At 40.5% G+C, this 22,390-nt stretch overlaps 1 protein-coding gene across 1 annotated transcript in view; it reads right to left on the bottom strand.

The window, feature by feature from the left end:
- PTPN5 (protein tyrosine phosphatase non-receptor type 5) overlaps positions 1-22,390 on the bottom strand; it is a 69,215-nt gene that overhangs the window by 20,673 nt on the left and 26,152 nt on the right. Inside the window, exons 2-6 of the mRNA XM_010162939.1 lie at positions 11,963-12,141; positions 10,945-11,064; positions 9,016-9,099; positions 3,737-3,975; positions 644-833 (exon numbers count right to left, since the gene is read on the bottom strand). Coding sequence (XP_010161241.1) covers positions 644-833; positions 3,737-3,975; positions 9,016-9,099; positions 10,945-11,064; positions 11,963-12,141 — 812 coding nt within the window. The remainder of the gene's footprint in view (positions 1-643; positions 834-3,736; positions 3,976-9,015; positions 9,100-10,944; positions 11,065-11,962; positions 12,142-22,390) is intronic.

Raw genomic sequence — 22,390 nt, 5'->3', positions numbered from 1 at the left:
TCCTCCCAAATCAACAGTGGATACAGTGAGCCAAGGAAACATAGTTCAGAATCCTAAAAGCAACCAACAGAGCAGCTTACAACTAGTAAATAACTTTTATGTAGGAAAAAACCCAGTAAGACATACTTTCTATGGCTCCTGCTGAGTGACACAGCCATCCTGTGCTTTGGTTTAACTGGAGAACGTTCAGGCTTTGAAAGTAGCTCCATGCCAAGCATTCAACAGCAAAGAGCATTCACTTGCACTAATTTCATCCCTAGGGCAACTCCAGACATATTTCAAGAAGCTACATCTATAGAAAACTTGACTTTTCCTCTGTACTCCAGTGAAAAAGTTTGATTTTATTTTTTTTGTTAAAAAGTAGCATGCTGACAGGAAAAAGAGGACCTGTGAAAACAAAGCTTTTTTTGTTGTTGCCAGAACCAATACTCTATTTTTTTAAGTGACAATATCACTGAAAGCTTTCAGACACTGTCATTTCAAGGGATGATGAATTTAGTAATCGCATTAAATGCTTCATTGATGGAAGTGGAGTTTGTATGTACTAATTTTAGACTTGCAAAAAATATAGCAAGGTTTGTAGAAGAGAGATGACATCCCATCTTTCTTATGCTCCTAGAAGGGAGAGGTCTCAGATACTCACAAAGAACTCTGCCTGGAGTATGAAAGGATCCAGTGCTTTCTTGTGCAGTTCTTCTTCAGTAAGGATGTTTGATGCTGTCTGGAGGTATTCTCGGGCTGACTGTTCCCGTGGTGACATGACATAGCCAAAACCTTGCTCAGAACAGCCTGGGGTACACATATCCAGTGTGAGTGAAACATTTGAACCTCTCCTGCAACACAGAGTGATCAAAGTTTGTTTACAACAGAACAGGCTTAACCCATCACTGTCAGCAAGAGACACAGTCCCAATGACAGATAAACAGCAGCTTTAGAAAAGCACCCAGCTGGTTCTGCTGTGTACGTCTTGGTCACTAACTGTGAAAAATGGGTGATGCTTCTTGTGCAGACAAGACCAGAAGATGATTTGGTACACTGGAATATGAAGGCTAACACTTTGAAAATGTTGTCTGCAGTGAGGTAACTGTATACTTTGTCACCTAAATAGAAGCAACTTGCTTGGCAAAGGTACTGAGCAGGTAACTGCATGGAAGTTTTCATATTTGTGTAAATCCTAGCTTATTTTTGGATGCTAATATGGACTGACATTTTAAATACCACAGGTGAAAATCTTGGTCTTAAGTTTTTGTCAGAGCAGATCATGCTTAATTTTATTAGTAGCACAGTCAACATCTTAGGACAAAAATTACCAGTTCTACATTAATAAAGACATGATAATCCAACCATTACAGTGAATAATTTTTCTGTCTGAAAAACTTTCCTTCCCCAATAGTACATCCTAAGAATGGTGAAATGAAGGTCCCAACATTTTAACGGTTACATTAAAAACAGAGATACTATTGAATGTAAAATTTTTAGTGGCTTTACTGTAAGTTAGCCACGCAACAAAACGGAAAAGTGAAAATGCCTGCATTGGTTATTGAATGCAGCTTTAAAGCATTTCTGAGCTTCTGTCAACCTCACATATCACGGACAAAATGAAGATTCAAATGCCATCAGTGACTCTACATTTAAATATCTTTAACACAATAACAAAATCACACAATATGATTACTAGGTGTAGTGTTCTATGCATCCACACCGTGAACCTATTTTCGATGACTCTCAACTGGCAAAATCTAGTTAGGAGGTGTTTGCAGGAGCTGTTGAAAAACCATGTAAACATGCAGGCATGACCAGCTCACAGAGAAGACAGTAGAAGTTGTTACTTGGATCACAGCCCTTTTCTGGATTCAGGAGTTTTTCCAAAAGAATGTGCAGCCAGCCTCCTGCTATGATTCACAGTCATGGGGAGATTATTTTGGGTGAAACATGACCACTAGTGGCAGACACTGAATTTTTAGTGACACCTTTCAAAAGGTCTGACCCTACTACATTCCTCCCCAGAAACAGCTACATTTGATAACAAATGTGTTTTGTTCTTTTAAGGTAGAAGAGGCTACATACACAAAGGTATTAATAGTTCTTCAGCATGAGGAAATGAGATTGTTTCTTCTTAAGACTAACATTCAGTGCTGTGTGAATTTAGTGACTGCCCTTGTAATGGTGTAGGTGGTTAAAGAATGAGAGGGAAGTAAGATGGAGAAGCAGAGTGGATGCAAAAAAGGGACAGGTGGATAATTCAACACAGCAGAAAACAAAGGAAGAGTGACCAATGCTTGCTGTAAATGAACCTGTCGGAGCACAGCTCAAACCTGAAATGATGCATGGCTTCTGAAGGACGCGTGTACGTTGGAAACAAGTTCATTTTACATCTTAAGTGTACACGTTTTACTTAGTGTAGAACTTCAAGGAATTGCTTTCTTTTTTGCCACTTCTACTTCTTTGACAGTTTTTAAAATTGTAATTCATTACTTGAACTAACTGATACTCCCCAATTCTCTTAAAACAGTGAGTATCTTTCCTGCAGGCTACTGGTCACCCAAGAAGAAATGTCAACTTGCTTAAAATGAGAGAGAAGGAATGAAATCAGGGATAGTGAAAAGCACAAATGACTGATGCATTTCAAGTGCAATCTTGCCCATAATGAAAAACAGCAGAACTCACTGATAGCAGCAGGTAGAGGGACAAGCCCCAGAGGTTACTGCAATTTCATATTTAAAGTAGAATATAACAATGGAAGTAGCACAAATGTTGTAGCAAAGAATAAAGTGATAAAAAAAACTTTCTAAGCTCACAGAGTACAAAGTAAAAGCCTCTTCTGTAACATTCCCTTTTACTATGTCATGTGGAGCTTTGGAAACTCATCATCATACTTTTTAAAAGTTCTGCCCTTTGTTTTAAGTTTTAGATATGAGAATTAACTATGGTTAGCACTCCAATTAAGCTTGAGAACCTGGAAATAAAGAAAGGTGCTACTTTGCTATGTTGGGCTCTTCAGTAACCTCATTCTTATTCATAATATCATCAGCTTTGCAGAATTTCTTTACAGGATTTCTGTCATCAAGATCTTTGTTCTATTTCACTAAGACAACTGAAAGAAAAGAAAACAAAATAGAAGATGATCTTCCTTTTATCTTAAAACTGCCTTTTCCCAGCTGTGAATCTCTCTGAGCAGCTGTTGCCCTGATGGTTCAAGCAGGGAACACCAGCTCACCCCAAAGTTTCATTACTGCATTAATTTCAAAGGAATCAATTTACTTTTGGACTAAGCCATTTATATGAGAATTATTGCAGATTACCACTTGTCCTATGGTTTGCTTTTGGAGAAAGGACTAATCCTCCAGCAGGAGTGACAGAAAAAATTTAACAAGATCCACCTCTTTCAGAGGCAAAAAATTTCACCGCCCTAGAGTGGATTTCATGCTATGCAGTTGCCATCTTGGGGAATGGCAAGAGACTGATCAAACACAAATGGGTATTTCAAAGGAAAGAAATGATGCTTTTGAATAATGCTGGTTGACAGCTGTCTAGAAACAGTATGTTTTTTGGCTAATATGTTTATATTTATGACTGGACTGAAAACAAGACAGGAAATAAAGCAGGTGCTTGGCTTTAAAACCACATTTTAAAGTGACATCTGTGAAGGCAATAAAGCTTCCTACTTTAGGCACAGAACTCCTAAATCCACAAAATCTGGGAGCAGACTTTCCCCTATTAGTCACATCTACCCTACCTTTCTTGCAAGCCCATGGACTTAACCGTTAGAGTAGCTGGATCTGTCTCCGCTTTAATGTCCATTACGCAGTCAAAAACTGGAGTCTCCGGTACGGGATCCAAATCTAGGAAGTCATCCTCATTTTTATCCTCTGTCCACTCTGAGTACGTGAATGAAGGCTGCCGGCTCACAGATTGGCGTCTGTCCTCTTGTAGTGGAAAGGGGGAGTCTGGATGGGCTCTGAGTAGATGCCAAAACTGGAGGAAACAAACATTTAAAAAAGCTTTCTGCTTGTTGCCAGCCCTTCCATGCAGCCTAGAGGATGGGTCTTTATGGCAGCACCCCAGCTCACTGTAACGTATTAGAACTGGAGAGTACTGAAGAGGACAGGAATGTTCCATGCAGGAGTAGCTTTGTGGTGCATGTTACAAGGATTCACATCTACCCATTCAAACCTGCTTTCAGCCACAGAGGTTTCCACAGAGCTGGCCAGGCTTAACTCGGGGATACAGTGGAAGCGGAATGTGCTTGTGACCATCATATGCAAGCCAACGTGATATCACTGTCCTTTTGTTCAGTTTCTTATCCTTCCTAAGCTTGTTTACAAAATAAAAATCTACTATACTATTCTACAAATCATACCTCTCCTGACTTAATAGCTTTCCATCTAAAATTTAGATATAGCTGAGTTAAGAAAAATAAATACAATCTTCCTGAACTGCATATCTTTGCTGATCTGGCACTGCACCCCGAAGTCACGTATAAACCAATCCCTGGTTAAAGAGGCCTTGATTTTGATGGTTTTGGTACCTGGTTTTGAGGCTCAGAATGCCCATATCAGTTTTCAGCCAGTGGCAGAGACTGTTTTGTAATCAAATTCTCCGATTTAAACATGGTATAGACATTAAATAACAAATCTTGTGAAGTTCTAGGACATAAATATTAAAGTACATAAAATAAATTAATGAAAGGTTTGAAATGGCATGAACCTAAAAAAATTACTGTATCATATTGGTTTGCACGGATGATCTGTCAGACTAGATGATTTGGAGATTGTATCAGTAGACTGTTTAATTCTCCACAAAGGCCTCTCAAAAATTTCAAGCCCACCTCTGGATGCCAGGATCTGGAACCTTGGCCAACTTAATCCCTCTAGCATTGAGCCAAGAGCTGTATCACTCAGGCTAAATGCTATACAAACTATATTGTACTGTCATGCGTCCTTCTGAAACTAAAAAGAACAGGCTGTATTTTCCAAAGTAAGCCTCTTCCATCCTCTTCTTATATGGCTTTTAAACGGGCAGCCAAATTTAGAGAACGTGCCATTAAAGAAGGTCAATTTTCTCTTCCTAGGCTCCTAAAGCACGTTAGCTTATATAGGACTTTAAAACCCAATTTTCTTTTGCCCGTGTCTTCACATACTCTCACTTCTCTGAGCCTAATGAATGAAAAGAAGTGAAGTAAGTTTTAATTTCTGTCCACAGTCAGCTTTAGAGAGTGTTAGACTCTCACAAAGCAGCAGGATTCATTTGACAGTTACTTCAAACATTTTTTTTTTGTTAATCAGAGTATACATTAATTACAAAAGCACACATAGGAATATGATTACTAAACTGTTATTTTACACAAATTTGGGGCCAAGTCTGAACCCAGTCTGTCCTACATGGTTGGCCTGTTGGATGACAAGCAAGAAGCTTGAAGATCTAATTCTATTTTCATTCCCCAAGATGACTTCTAGAGCTTGGCAGCCTCACAGTATTAGTCATGGTTCTTCCACATACTGCAAAACTAATAGCTGAGCAGTTCACAGTGTAAAATACCCGCTCAACGACTCTGTACTTCTAGAGAGTGCTGTTACTAAAATCAACACTTGTGCTGAGGGCTCAGTGTTAAGGTCTAGGTCTCAATTATATGTTACAGATTCTAGAGCTGGTACAGTGACACAGAACTGATTTTACTGGTGATGTAACACTGTAAATCCAAAGGAACAAAAAGTTCACCCTAGAAACAAAGCAGCTTTTCTTTAGGTTGAAAGAAGTGTGTGGTAAATAAGGAGCTGCCCAAGACACTGGAAGAAATTAAGTTGCATTTCAAAGTGATGGGGTTAAACTAAATAACAGGAAAAGAGTCAGCTCTGAAAACCTGTTCAGGAGGACTAGACAGCTCAACACTGGCTCTCTGCAGCTGCCTGGGTCTTACCACACTATGATACGAGACACAAAACAGACAACATCACTAGTACAAGCCTCAAGCACACTATCCAGTCTTTTACTTTCACTGCGATTGCTAACCTCCCAATGCATTCTGGTAACCAGGTATTCTCAGAGAAGTGCCTCAAATGTTAGCCAAGGTCTGGTCTCCTGAAAAATAAGTTCTATATGTATTAGTGTCACAAATTCCCCAATACAGGAATGAAGGGGACTTCAGCATGTGCACAGACCAGACAGGGCCTCCATTCTCTTGGTATCACTTCTGAGAATCTGCCTGCCCACCATTTCTCTGCCTTGTTACGTGGCCCAACAGTTACTGCTCTACATTAAAACTGCAAAGTACCTGTATAAACAGGCACATTTTTTCCCTTCCCCAAGGAACTACTAAAGCATTACTGTAAGTTACCTCAGATGCTGAATAAAAAAAATTGCTTAAGCTGCTTTTCACTTGTATGTCATCCAGTATACAAATCAGTATGGGACTGATGTGTCAGGTCCTTCTACAAAGGCAGAACAGCATATTTGGGAAAGAAAGATATAATCACAAAGGCACTCCTCAATATAAATGACCCCTGCGAGGTCCCTCTCTAGGCAAAACATTGCTTAAAACCCTTTTTAAGAGAAATCACTCAGCTGAGACAGAGGGGAAATAAAGAAAATCTTCATGCAACTATCTGTTGTCCACCAGGCCGGGATTCTAGAAACCCTGCTTAGCTCCATCACTACATTGTTTTCAGTGTTCTGCTAATGACTTATGCCTTATTCCCTAAACACTAGTACAAGCAGATGTTTTCAAATTGCATAGCAGCATGACCTGAGGTGTCAGACAGTCAGGTAACAAGCAGGTAGGAAGAGTCAAGGCTTATATGCTTTCTCTAAACAGCCTCTCCTTCCTAATGCCACCATTAGACAGAACATACTTGGAAAGATGGACCATTGGTCCAAACTCACAGGATATTTCTTATATTCTGATGCTCTGCAACTTGTACAGAACAGGCTGTCACACAGAGACATTTGTGCCACTGCTCTAGCTAGAAAACAGTTAGCACAGACCACAGGAATAGAAAACAGAGCAAGCTTGATTACATGGAAACTGTTATAAAACTGTTTTTTAACCAAGACTTAAAAATGGGCCAAGTCTGCTCTCGTCTTCACTGGTATAAGCATTCACTTGCAAAGAGTTACTACACATGCAAAGCAGTTCATACTGAGATCAGAATTTCTGGCCACAGAGAGCTTTCATTTAAAGTTACTTTCTGTGCTAAGAATGGGTCAGTACTAACATGTTGCCTCCACCAAGAAACAGGTTGGATATGCAGAAAAAACACACTCCTGCTATTCTGATTTACAGCTCAGAATGTTTTGCTGCAGAATTACCTGGAATTCACACAGTTCATCACAATTCTCAGATGTATCATTTTTCTTCTTTAGTATTTGCAATTACAAAATCACCAGAAGTTTATTTTTTGAGGACAAAATTCATCTGGATAAGGAACAGCAGCATCAAAAAAAGCAGAAAATTGCATAAACTCTGCTAACTTCCTTGCCTACGTCAATGATTAAAAATAATGGAGGCATTAACACTAATTACTTGGCCTTGTGAATGGTTTTAAAAAGTATATTCACCCAACCCATTAACCAGAAGATTTTGATACTGTGCTGCCTCTAAGTGAATTTATAATGTGAATATTATGACATATTCATGAAGAATATGACAAACTTCTTACCAGGGAGTGTGACCAGCAAATCAAAGGAGGTATTCCCCTCTCCTTGGCACTGATGCAGCTGCACCTTGAATACTGTGCCCCATTTTAGGCTCTCCAGTTTAAGACAGACATGGACAAACTGGAATGGGCCCAGTGAAGGGCTACAAAGGAGGTCAGGAGTCTGGAGCACATGGCCTTTGAGAAAAGTGGAGGGAACTGGGCTTGTTCAGCCTGGCAAAGAGGAGGTTGGGGTGATCTAACAGCAGCCTGCAACTACTTGAAGGGCATCTCCAGAGATGATGCAGTGAGACTCTTCTTGGTAGTGGCAGCTGATACCACAAGGGACAATGACCACAAGTTGCAGAAATTCAGCTCAGACATTCAGCTTTGGGAAATTCCAATCAAACATTAGGAAAAAATTCTTCCCTGATAGTACCATGCAGTCACAGCACAGGTTTCTCTGGGAATGATACATCTCCTTTCCTGGAGGTTTTCAAAACCTGCATAGAAAAATGCATGGCTGATCTTACTGAGTGTTGGCAACAGCCCTGCTTCAAGCAGGGTGGGAAAACCTCTCGAGAGGTTTCCCACCCACAGTCCCATGATTTTATGTTGTACTTTGTTACACTGTGCATCTTTGAAATGGCGTGTACACAGTACAGCTTCAGCTTCCTGAGCTACCTGAAGGTATGCTGCTGTAAGGACAGGAGGTGCTGCTCCACCTGCACGTTCAGTAACTGCATTCCCACTCAAACAGAACAGTAGATGGGAACAAAAAGCCATGTTCAATTTGAGCTCCTTAAAGAAATAATTCTCCATAGCTTTGCTTTCTCATCTACCACACAACTTTGTGCCAGTTACACAATCAATGGAGAAACACAATACACTCCTCCTGTTCTCAAACAGCTGACAGCTAAACTAGATTAATTGTAGTCATGCCACTAATCTTGTTCTGCAGCTGGGGCCTTGGCCTACATCTACAAGGGCATCACATTCACAAGTACACTGGTGCTCTGGAACTGCTCTTTCTGTCACTTAAGTCAATGGATGCTCTGCAGGCAATTCTTAACTCAGCAGTATTAGATTGTCCCGTTACTGGACCACATCTCTTCTATTTAAGTGAAAATAGTTTGCTCATCTGTGGATGGAAAGAATAAAAACCATCAGCATAATCCCCAATTCATCTAGAAATTGAGTAAGGGTAAGTATTTGTGGTTCCTTTACATAAAGCAAGCAGATAATTGTATAGAAATAGCCCCAAAGATGTTGCTTTACAATCAACTTGAGTATAACATCAACAACTTTGGGTAAATTGTACATCTTATAAACACTCACTGAAAAAGGACATGAATATAAAAGTTTGCACAGTATCATAACTTACCACAGATCCTACAAATAACAGTCCTAGAGAAGCTAAAGACAGCAGGATGTACGATACCACAATGCTCCCGATTCTGTTCAGGTCCTGTGAATTAACAGAATTGACAGTGATTCATGAAGTATTTAGGGGCACAGTGTAGCATCTGCATGCATGCTCTTGGCAAACTCTGTATTCATTCTTGGATTTCCCATGCAAATTTAGTCATACTATACTCTTGACTGTGGAAAAGCCACCACCAACAACAGAAAAAATGCCAGGCTTTGGAGAAGACTGAAATTGAAACTACCTCTAAGCCCTAGCATCTCAGAAGGTCTAAAAACTGAATTTCACTGTGAAGGCAAACAGGAAACCTGCTTCCTACCCTCATGCATTGTCAAAACTGAGATCTGGATCCATGATTCAATTTTGCAGCCTGGACCAACGTTTCTTTGCCACAGTCAGTATAATTTTATTCTGTGGTAAAGGGCTTTGAAGAAAGTTTAGTACTTTTCTTGTGTTTGTGGTTCCTTACATAAAACCCAGCCACAGAGGACTTCTCTGTTTTCTACACATTCTGTGAAATACCATCAGGTTCATTCACAGCACTTGCAGTGAAATGCACTCTGATGAGTAAATTTAAATCATATTTAAGTAGTTTAGAGTTCAGCCTATTCTCAGAATTGTAAAATTCAATTCTAATGGGCTTCAGTGGGCAAGGAATTTTACTCTGTTTCTGACCCACTAGTACAGCTAAAGAGAAATTCAGAATTAAGAGTTTTCATTTGCTCATTTAATGTCAGAAGATTTCTTTGTTTTTACTGTTTTCAAGTGTAAATTTGCATGGTAAGTAGTGTTATAATAAACAGTCCTCAAAGATATGCATGAACATCTGCACAAAGTCATACTTGGGGTGTTCTTGTGGTGCATTCTAGGAATCAGTTTCCTCACACTGAACTTTTAAGTCAAAATCCTATAAATCAGGGGTTTGCTGTAAGGAACAATTTGTTAATGACTGACCCACTGCAAATAAGATACTGGCAATACTCTGAAGAGCTCTGATTGTGCATAACAAATCCAACTGAGAAAGGTCAAAGAAAAAGTGCTTCTTTCAAATAAACAAAAGAGCAGGTGACATGCAGCTCATAAACACTGATAAAAGAACACAGTCTCCACTGTACTTCAGCCACAAGAGGCACCGAGTCAGATTTCCTATTCGTACTGCATAGCCTCTGCCACAAAGATTATGTACAACGAATTTAAGCATTCTGATAGCAAATATATTTCACCTGGTTTTTGAGAGTAGCTGTTCACCACTTAATTAAGGTTCTGTCCACACTCGAGAAATCTGCACTGGTATAACCACCCCAGTAATTTATCAGATGATTCATACTGGTACACGTGTCATTGTGTCATGGTGAGAAGCTGAGCAATTTTACTGGGGTAGCTTTGTGGATATAAATTAATCTGTACATCTAGTGCACCTGAAACACTTTTACTGCACATAGATGTGCTCTAAACACTCAACAAAAATAGAATTTTGTGACTATCTTGTGATTTGCACCTTTTATGTGGGTTGATCCGTTCTTCCATAATTTAAGCTTCTATCTATCCCAATAAATTAAGGTCCAGTTTTCTCTTTACTGTGGAGTAAACCTTAAGTGGGCTGATTTCTTACTGCTTTGTCTCAATGGCAATCACTTGCACACTATGAAAAATGTGCTGTGCTGATCTAACATCACAGAGAAGAATTCCACCCTTTATCTTGAAGATAAAATATGGATCTGTTTTCAGAAAACTCTTTTCAGCATTTCAGGACACACATATGATGCACTAGTCACTATATTATATGAAGTACATATGCATTATACTTTTAATGAGAAGAGATATGAGAAACAGCAGCCAAGGGTACTGACATCAACCATATAATCATGGAGGAGCACAGGGACTTACCTCCCCTTGATCTGACAAAAACTGTTTAAATGGGGTAAGCAAGTAAGACAGCAGGTCAAAGGCATTCTGAGCTGCTGGGATGGTCCCGTAAGTGCTGTACCACAGCATTACGCAGAGAAGCTGTGCAATCAATCAGAAAATACATAATGAGCATCTCTCATTATACAAACATTCATTTTCATTTCAAGACTGCATAATTAACTAATTTAGTTCTCATTGATTTCATGTTGATCATCATTTTTGCTTTAAGTAGTCAGGTATTTTCTAGGCTGTAGCTTAATGAGAATAAAAAGACTGAAGGCTAAACGCTCAGCTACCATGAACTAGACGTGCATCACCGAGTTAAACAAGCTCACTCCGATCCACACGAGCAAGAACTGCCCACGTTAGCCTGTACACCAAGAGAGCAACCGATTCTGCCTTCTGAACTTTCAGCATTATTACTTTTAGATCAAAACTGGTAATTCAATGAACTTTCTATGTTATTAAAAGACTATTAAGGCCTACCTCACACCATGCAAAGCCAAGTTCACATAGGCATGCCTATAAACAGATACACGCACAAACATACACATGTGGAAACATTTCATTTGAAACATTTAAGGTTGCACACACCACAGTTAACATACAGCTACAAAAGCAACGATGGCACATTGAACACCCTCACAGACAGGTATACCCTCATCCCTAACCGTGATGGAGACACTGCAACTTTAAAGGATACACCTCCCAATCCACTTTTTAAACAAGACTGTTATTTACCCCCGTACATATCAGCTCCAGAAGATGGGGGTCATTTGGCAAAGGAGGCATTAGCAGAGGGGTGGGAGACGGGATGGGACTAGGACACCACAAGGCAGGGGTTGTTTGCAAAGCAAGACTGTGAAAAGTGGCTGCAGAAGTGAGAAGACTGCAGCTATGTCCATTGCTACATCTACAGTGAATGAGGAGGAAACCTCCCAAGCCAATACAGCTTAAAAGGTTCCCAGCATTTCAAAACGATGACAAGCTGCCTTACCAGTATCTGTGAGAGGACAAACAGATACATGCTGTCTCCAGGCATTAATCCATTCCACTGGGCAGCCCAACCAAGCGGTGCTGTTTTCTGGGAGGTTTTCAGGGACTGCTCCTTCCTGTTCGGCTGTCCTTGTCCTTCAGCTTCATCCATTGACTCCATAACAGCTGGATTGGAAAGACCTTCACATGAAAATGACATGTGCAGAGAATGAATAGTATGCGATCCTGCAGCCAACGCAAAGGCTGCAAGGGCTATTGTTTTCCTAGAGACGACGGTTACCTCTCAGTTCTGCATCAGTAAGCGCGGCTCAGGATTGTGAGCGTCACACTCTATTAGTGCAGCTGTATTCACCTGCCTTCGTCAGAAAAAAGTGAGTGTGGGCGGATAAATTATTTTCCCTTTCTTTCCGGAGGTGCAGATTGTGGGCTTTGTTGTTAATAAATTCTCATTTACATTGCTGCACCTTTTCATTTTTACATTTTAAAAGGAACCATCTGTGCTATTTCCTAGCTCCCCACTTCTCGGCTACATGGTGGCAAAGAATCCATCTTGTCTCTCCCTGCCTCAATTTCCCTATTTCCCCTTATTTGTCTTCTTTGTCTAATTTGATTATAAATTTCTGAGGCAGAGACTGTTTCATGTTATGTTCTGAATAGTGCTGAAGGGCTCTGGATTTTGGCTGACTGTCCTAAGGCACTAATAAAATAGACTTTACTCTAATAATCTACTACTTGTATGAATTCATACTCAGGAGCTATTTAATAATGTTGTAATGCTATTCTCTTCAGTGGAAATATGCACTGGAGGGGTTAGTCTCTCAGTAACAGTATTTTGAACACAGTCTGTGTAGATATAAACTAATTTACAAGCTAAAAGGAGTGAAAGATCAGACCCATTTGATGTAAGTCCTACTGATGTACATCTCTGCACGAGGAAAGCCCCACGGCTGCCCTTTGTACAACACTAAGCCAGCCACCTCTGCCCCAGGGGAAGGCCACATCATTGGTCCTTCCCTGGTTTGTTGAGGTCAGGTTTCTACAAGATGTTCCTCCCATCAGACACTTGTCTAAATGTCTTACAACAGTAACTTTAAATCAGATAAGCATCCATAAACTATCCACAGCTCTAATTAGGCAAATGAAACGTAGGATCTGTGTATCAGCTGAGGGTCTGGACACTGAATACAGTAAGGATTAATGAAAAAAGCCCATCCTGATTTCTAAAATACAAAAATGTGAGAGTGGAAAAGAACATTAGTTGTTTACTCCCATGCTGTGATTGTTCTCCCTCCCTCCACTGCAATAGACCTTAGAACATGCATCCCTGACCAAGGGAAATGCTGATGGCTTCCTCTACAAAGGCACATTCACAATAGATATAAGGAAGGAATTTTTTACGATGAGGATGGTGAAACCCCAGCACAGGCTGCCCAGAGAGGTGGTAGAACCCTCATCCCTGGAAACATTCAAGGTCAGGTTGGACAGGGCTCTGAGCAACCTGATCTGGTTGAAGATGTCCCTGCTCACTGCAGGGGGGTTGGACTAGATGACATTTAAAGGTCCCTTCCAACCCAAACCGGTCTATGAACCTCTAAGTTCTCCATTCCCACAGCTGCCCAGCAAAAAGAGGCTCATCACTGTGTAATAACTGGGGATACCTAGAGACACAAGAAAGGTTCTCCACTTCCCCAGGAGCTCAGGTTACTAGTTTCTCATTTTCAAAATATCTCCAGTCAGTTATGATGGGCAGAGGCCTCAGCAGGCTATGCTGGGTATAACTGGTTATATGTAGTTAGTTTCAGTGTCTTTACAAAGGTATTTCTCAGGAAGCATAGTGAATGTACATCTAGATAGACACAGACCCATGTATGTCATACCATGTATATGCTGAAATAAACTGACTATTTGCCAGAAAGGACTCAGTACAGTAATTTGCATAAACACTATCAAAATTTAATATTAAATATGGGTCAATAAAACATGTAAAAATATGAAACTAAACAGGTAAAATCAGAAGTGTCAACAATCCCAGCCTGTATTTCTCACAGTGGTAAAACTTCCTTCACTTTCATCTATATGTCTTTAATGCTAGAAGACAACTGCTTAAAAATAGCACTTTTCAAAGAAAAGCAGCCAGTTTCTGGAATATAGCTCAAGAGATCATGGGAGCTCAACCTCTCTGTCCTTTAGGCTCCAGCCAGTAATCTACAGTCCATGATAAACCCCCTCAAGAAACAGAGAAAGCCCAGATGCAGTCCTTGGCATCCATGGACACTGACCACATGCTTAACATCTGACTTCTGACACCATGCAACATAGAGCTGGACTCAAAGTTCTCCGGGAGGACAGCAGAGCAGCCACACTAAGCAGCCACAGTTAAGGCTGCCTAAATACTTTCAATGCTGACCTTTGGTCACATTTTGTATAATGTGATAAAATTTAACAGTTGAAAATTTTCAAGCTTCCAAATTGCTTCGTGTCTCACTGGATTTGGACAAGAACTGAGGGGAAAACCCTTGTTAACGATTGCCAATTTTTTCTTGCTATTTTTGTGGGATGTTTATGCTCTGTGTTTTGGAACAGGAATGTGAAATTTAGCAAGGACAGAATCCTGATGTCAGTAATTACTTTTGCCATCTACACCAGAAGACATGCACCTGTGGCAGGGATATAAACCTCCAACTTACATGTAGTTTACTATGGCTTGCTTGTAAAGTCTCTAACCTTGCATTTTTACTAAGCATGTTTTAATTTCTGCTTTTCCTTTGTCTGCATTAAATAATGCACCTCTGTCCCCAAGAATGGCTAATGAACCTATTTACTGTTTTTACAAATTCTAATGACTTCCCTTCTTGGACACCCCTCCCCAAAACTCAAGATAAAATACAGAGCAGAACTAAAACAATTTTGGGAAGACAACCAGAACAAGAAGCCAAGGAATGCAGATTTCAAGCTCAGCTTTCAACTTTTTTTTTGTAAGTCATAATATTTCACATTTCAGAAGACTTTTTTTTTTTAACTGACCAAAAGCTCATCACCTGCCTTATGCAGCAGGTAAAAAGAATTTCTTTGTTTCTTATCTATAACAGCCTGAGATTTTACAAGGTCACTTCTGTCTAGGTTGGAAACAGAACCCTGACTCTAATATGAAGATGTGAAGGCCACTTGACCACATGCCTTCTGGAACAAAGATGTTAAAGTTAGGAGATCACTGTGTGTCTGTAACCATGGGGATCTATGCCTCTCCACAGCCCAGAAGCCCAATTCCAGGTATTCCAGTGTTGTCTAGCAACAGCTGTACAATTGTAGGAGTCACATTCTCCTTCTCATGACTGTCCTACATGAAGGACAATAGACTACTTCTACTTTCAACTATTTTCACTGCAAAAGGTAGAGATCTGGTCTATGGACCTAGGAGCCCAGGATTCCAGCTCTGCTGAATTGATACTGTTATCAACAGGTATTTTCACTAATATAGTATAAGACAAGGGAGGCAAGAACTAAAATAATGGAGAAGTGTCTGCATTCCTATGTATAAATGTATAGATTAAGATTCATGTCTTGGGTATACAAAGAAAGTGCCCTGGATTAATTAAGGTCCACTCAAAAGTTTACTATTCCAAAGCACAAAAGATTTTAAGAAACACCATGATGCTCACCTAGTATTGATTTAACTATGTCAGCTTTAAACAGCACTTCAATTACTAGTCACACTTCATCTTGCAATCCCATATGTCTGTATTTTTCGCCCTAGTGGGCCCTGGATTCTTTCAGTGCATAGATTAGGTAATAAATGAGTGAAACATCAGTAGATATTTTCTCGTGTTAAGGTCAGCATGAATGCCTCGAGACAGTTGAGAAGGATGGCTATGTCCAGGAGTAGTGAATTCAGCCTCTCTTCTGCTAGTGATCTGACTGACAGTGAAATCTAACATCCACATGATATCCTCCTTAATTCCTCCATTGTGGAGACTGGGATTCAAGTTCCACAAGTATTTCTGCCTTGATGCAGGACTATGCTTGCTAGAAAAAACCCTTTGGGAGAAGACTTAAAAGGTCTCCGAGATCTGTGTAGAAGCCATATGGTTTGTTAAAGCAACTTGGAATTTCAAGACAGCACCATAAACTTCACTTCATCCCTGCTGTTCAGGGAAAGGAACTTTCTGGATCAAGCCAGTGATCCATTCATCCTGTATTCTTTTCTTAAACGTAGCCACGAGTACAAGCTGCCAAAAGTAAATGGCTCAACACTTTGCTAGGGAATAATCTATACAGCAGCAGCTAGCACACTTAAAGCTAGCAGCCTCATTCTGAGAAAGGCAAACATTCTCAGTGGAGTTCTTGAAACCACAGTGCAGAGAGGGACATGGGTGTCATCTACTAGCCAGGAAAAGCACTGGAGACTTGCACTTTTCAAGCTCAGCTGGTAGAGTCTGGCTGCTGCTTAAGCCAAACTCTGATTAACAAAATGGAAAGATGCAACGAGAGAAGAAGAAAGTCATGCAGAAAAATCTGCGAGCGAGCCAGGCAGCAAACTCAGGTCTATGTATTTCTAGTCCAATGCTTCTCCCCTTTCACTGGCAACATTTTTAATAAACTTGGAGAAGAAACTTTCCTCTCTACTTGAAAAGAATATGCAACCCCTTCTCCCTGCTAGTGGGCTACACAGCTCCATACATAAACGGCCTATTCTCACCTCTGAGGGAACAGGAACCTGATGCCAGAGCGTGCGAGGAGAAGAGTTGCCTTTCCACTCGGCAGCTCCCCGCTGAACTGCTGAGTCACACATTTTCTCTGCATTCATTTTCACACTGCTCCCACTCAGTCCACCTGCCACTTCATCTGGGATGGGTGGGAGGGGAGAAAAAGAGGTGAAGTCAGAAAAAATGTTCATGTTCACCCAGGACCATTACGATGATACTGCAAGGTCACATATAAAAGCAAGCCTGCAAGCTGCTAGAAAGGGACCAAGAGAAATAGGAGATTGCAAGACAAACTGCCTCCCTCTCGTCAACAAGAGGAGACTGGTCAGAGAACAAGTTGCAAACCTCACCCAATTCCCAGTCAGTCGCTGATGTTATGTGCTCATTGATATGTCCTGCAAATTTCAGGCTTCGGACCAGTCCTTGAGGTTTTCCCTCTTTTCTGTGATTTAGAAGAGCTTTCAAGCTGCTGTGATTTTTATTCACCAGTCCAACAGGTACTGCACAGTAACTGACTGGATGCCACAGGGAAGTGCCACAACGGTAAGTGCCAACACCATCTGGAAAGGCATCTTCGGCTGAGTTGCTGCAGTGGAAATGTCCACCAGGCCCAACACTCATTATTCAAGAAGATGAAGAGAAAATCTTAAGCCATTTTCTCGGAGATTTCATGAAACTAAAGTATAAAAGGAGATTAACATCTCCTACTACCTATTAAATTCTTATGTAGAAAAGGTACTCTGCTATCAGCAGCAGGATACATGTTTACCGTGGTTACAGAGTGTCCAGATTGCTCTTAGATTGGGCTGTACATATAGAAACATACATTTAATTAATTACCAAGGTACTAATTTTTTTCTGAAATTAGATTTCTGGACAGTATAGTTTACAGGTCACGAAAAAAGAAAATGCCCAGAAGCTTCTTAGTTTATTAAATCAATGATCTGAAAAAGCGCTTCTGAAACTGACTTTCAGAGTAAACCAGGAAGACTGTGATTAATTTACAGACTAATTCTTAATCTACTGCTACTGCTAGTATTCAGCAGAAAAACTAAGGGCTTGTTAGGAACCAAATAAGGATTTTGTTTTATTAAGCAGAATTAGCAATTAAAAAAGTAGGCCTGTTTTTCCCTGTGAGAAAGAGTCTGTTCTTAGGTAAAGGCTCAGCCTTGCTTCTCAGTAATTCTTCTGGTAGAAGTCTGTTCACTTGAAAACATGCTTGTGCTCTACAGGCCTGAAGTGCAAAGACAAAACCCAGTCTCAGAAGAGTTTAATGACATCACATTAACGTGCCTTTCTGCATCAACCTCCACTTCCCACCCCCCGGAGTGGCTCATCGCCATGTTGCTCAAGAAATAGTTGATGAAAAAATATGATAACAGCAGGGGAAAACAAAGATGGGAAAGAGAAAAGCAAAACACAATACCTTCTCAAATAACCCTGCCTCTATACAGGTTGTTTTTGTTCCAAATAATCAAAAGAATTTCTAAACCACAATTTTACAAGACAGGACTCTGGTCTGTGAAGTCATCCCTGAAGAGGGAAGGATACAGCCTGCCATCAGAGACCTTGTTTCACTTAAGGTGAGACTGGGAGACTTCATTTGAGCTGCCATCAAACTCTTTCTTCCTGGAAGAAACCACATGCTTGACAGCACTGCTCCCAGACCTGGAGTCCTACCCAGTGCTTTGGCTGTTAAATATACCTAGCTCATCTAGGAAGAGAGAAAGTAATTTATTTGATCATCTCACTGAATCTCCAGTCTATAATAACTCATATGAAAGAGCTGCAAGGGCAAAGCAGCTCACAATATACTTGGCTGACACCACTCTAAATCAGGTGCAAGCCTCATTTACATGGGAGCAAGAAGAACATGAAAGCATCAGGCTCTCTGCTCTAGAAAGACAGGCCTCCCAGTTCAGCAAAGATGAACCACTAGGAGCCATCAGAAGTGGGAAGGGACTGTCAGATCAAGCAACCATACGGAAAGTATCTGAGAGCTACTGTACCCCAGAGATGCTGGGGTCCAATTCTCCTCCAATACTTGTTATAAACTGCTGTCTCTCTACTAATAATGAGGGAGTTGCTCTTAATGTCCAGTGCAAGATTAGTTATGCTCTTGTCCAGACACAAATTGTATTCCTACTACTAAATTGAATGCTCCAGAAGTTTATTCTTAATGGGTCTACTAATGCGTACAGGTCTTAAACACAAGACGTGTTGTTAAGCACTGTCCTTTTTGCTTTTCTGCTGCAAAACATGCCAAGTGAAAAGATATGCTATTTCTCATGGCAGGTAGAGCAGTGTTTGCTTCGAAACAATTAAAATACTAAATATGGAGTCAAGTTACAGCTCTTAAGGGAATGCAGACCCTCGGCGGGCAGAGACAGTGAATATTAACTTTATCACACCCACACATAATTAGCATTTGCCATCTTTCAATCAAGGCTCTATTCAAAGCTTCTTTTGTTTTTTGCATAAGGCTCTTTCCTCCTTTCTTATTAAAGCCCTTACAGAAGGTCTGTCTGATTACCACTTAACAATTAGAGGCAATTTTTTTTTCTTGTTAATAAAAAATACATTTCTTTGTTATACTGTTTTCCTTCAGTAAAAGCTTTCAAGTGCCTGGTGATAATTTTGGAGGTGCCTTGACCTTTTGTAAACACACTGCAAGCTGATTTTCAGTGGAGTTCATTGTCCCATATTATTCCCAGCCTGCAAAGTCCCCGTAACACTGAAAATGGAAACCCACAAAGCAGCTCTGCAATTCCACAGTTAAAGAGCTATGGCTTTGACAGCTCATGAATCAGCCTTGCACAGAAAACATAACCAGGGAGAACTGTCAGCAGCACAACAACGATGCAGACTGAGATGTACAGGGTTGAATTCTCTTCTTGAAACAGGATAACCAACTGTCCCCTCCAAACCCAAATGATAATTTTGGTGCCTTTAACTACAGGGTGTACTTAAATGTACTTGAATGCATAAACAAAAAACAGCAGCAATAATTTAAAACCAGTCAAATGGCCTCTGAGGTACCAGAGCAAATCTGACAATTAAAAGAAAAAAGCACATTCTGGTTTCACACACTTTTAAAAGTATTTACTATTCACAGTAGTATCATCTGAATTGGGGTGTCAGCACACTTGTATTGCTTGAAAAAAAGCGTATTTCTTCTCATAAATCAATAACTTCTACAGCTCTAATGCTAATACCATTGAGTGTTTCTAATTTCTCTACAGTGACTTACTAGCCTCATGTCCTGTAGGTACTAAATCTGCTTTCTGTTCTGGTGAATGAAAGGGTTTGCACCTTGAAGCAGATGGATGATATGCTGGCTTCCTGCCAGGTTCAAATGTGAACATTTTGATGTCATTCATTTGGGAATAGCCTGCTTTACCAAGTGACTAAAATCTTATGCCCTGGAGCCTTCAGCAAAAACATTTAGGAAAGCCACTATCACATTCAACATTTATTTCAAAGACGTTCTCTTTCCTGAGCAAAGTAAATTATATCAAGACCAGTCTCAACAATCATCATCAGCCACAAACCTGATACATGCCTCAAGGGTACAATCCCAAGTTATAAGCATTTCACTTTCAGCCATTTAAAAAGGCTGTGCTCGCACTGCTTGGCTTCCTCAGAAAGCAATGCTATCATTCAGATACTACAACTCAGGCTCAAGAATAAGCACTTGTATAGATAAGGGTGTGGACATCTAGAAACAGCACGTCCACACTCAATTTTATCTCTGTACTAGAGTGCTACTTCCACCCAGGCCTACTCCATTATGGGCCCAAATGCACAATTAAGTATCACTGCTTCCAGTTCAGTGCTCTGCTGCCTCTGTAACTGCAGTCCCTTCATGTTAAGGCCATGCTTAAGATTATTAAAATGTTGTAAGTATTAACGGTCTCATTAATCAATCCTTCTCCCTACCTAACCACAGAGCAGCACAAAAAGTAAATAGTGGGTGTATAAGAAGGTAACAGTCCACTTTGTTTACTCGTGTCTAGTCTATATGGGTTCTTACACTGTGCTCGTCAACATGGATACACAGCCTTAAGTAGTGAACTAAAAAAAAATACAACAGCTTGCCTTCTCATCCTCTTTCCCAGTGAGGGAACATGCACAGAGCAATGTTTTGTCTAGATATATAAGCAGACATGCACAAGTTGTTACGGATCTATGTCAGAGAAGGTGAGACAAAAAAAGCACATGCTGATGATGAGCTCTGCAATTATTCTGGGAGGATTTTACACCACTTGCCTGTCATCATGAGCTTCACTCTACAAAACAATCCAAAGAAACAAACCTCTCATGGTTGCATGTATCCCAGGGCTCTGCTTGATCTGAGGTGACTGTACCACATGCCACACAGCCTCATGCTGAGTGACCTTAGCAAGAGCTGACATGAATCAGCAGGTCTGCAGGGTGGTAAGAAAGGTTCCGTGAAGACACCATTTTGGATTCTGCATCAGCATACCATTTCTACTTCTAGCTCCAGGGCCAGCTTGGTATCAGCTAGCCTAGGGATTTTCATTCTATGCTCCAGCAAACAGTGCAAAAAACTGAGTAGGCTTCTATTCATCTGAGGATGAAAAGACAGCAAGTTATTTTACCACCTCATCTATGTAACACAAACTGGGGCTATTCAAAAACATTGTTTTCTCAGGCCTTGGTTAAAGCATTTCTTCCTTTTCAGGAGCTCCTGATTTCATAACATTTATAATTCTGGTCACCACAAAGGCACTTATGGACTCCTATGTGCCCCACTGTTCTGTCTCCATGTTGAAACACTGCTGTGTATATAATGTATTTTGAAATACAAGTAGTCAACTGCCTTCCATAGCGTGTTCCTTATGAAGTGTGGGTGACAGTATGTGTCAATGGGAAGCAAGATTTCATCCACACCGCTATATTCCTGCTATGGTATCCAGAACACTTCATCTGCATTAACAGGAGATGCCAAACACCTTATACCAAGTCTCTTCCCACACTGAGGTATACACTTGACTTCAATACGAAGTTAAACCTGCAGGGAGTAATCTTGTAAATCTCATTCCTAGCTCTGTCTTCCTCCACAGGGGCCAGATTCCATGAGAAGGTTTTTTTAACTTGCACCCCTCAACTCCCAGGGACAACTATGTGCAACACACTCTATTGGTCCTTTTTCCTGAAGATAGCATTAATTATACTGGGAAGATCACAAGCAGAATGACAAGAGCGAGCTATGTTTTATGTATGGCCCAGGTAGGTAAGCAGAGACACAAAAGATGAATCAATGAAATATCAAGTCCTACTTTTGAGGGATAATTATAACATTATAGTCCACCCTTTCATCTCTACAGATATTGAACTGGTCTTACCAACAGAAAAGACATCACCAAATCCCTATGTGCATCCAATAGGAAAAGCACTTTAGTAACATGCAGACAAAACCTCAAGAACAAAAGAAGCTTCACCTAAGAGCTGTTGCACAATGTCTTCCCCTATGGAAAATAGCACAGGCTCTTCAACATCCAGGCAAAGGACATTCAGAACCTGCCAGTACCAGTGAGCACACAGGGTGCTAAATGGGGCCATTTTGAGAGCCTCTGCACAAACACGGCAGAAAGAAAAATGACCTATTCCGAAAAAGCTTTCTGTATTTCTCCTTGTCTCCCACAGAAGGCATACCAAATGGAAGGCATTTAGTGGCTTCCAGGAGTGCCATTCCTCTTCCT

Source organism: Antrostomus carolinensis, unplaced genomic scaffold, assembly GCF_000700745.2.
Source record: "Antrostomus carolinensis isolate BGI_N321 unplaced genomic scaffold, ASM70074v2 scaffold332, whole genome shotgun sequence".
Taxonomy (NCBI): Eukaryota; Metazoa; Chordata; class Aves; order Caprimulgiformes; family Caprimulgidae; genus Antrostomus; species Antrostomus carolinensis.
The sequence above is the reverse complement of the archived record's forward strand: the minus strand, read 5'-3'. Positions and strand labels throughout refer to the sequence as shown.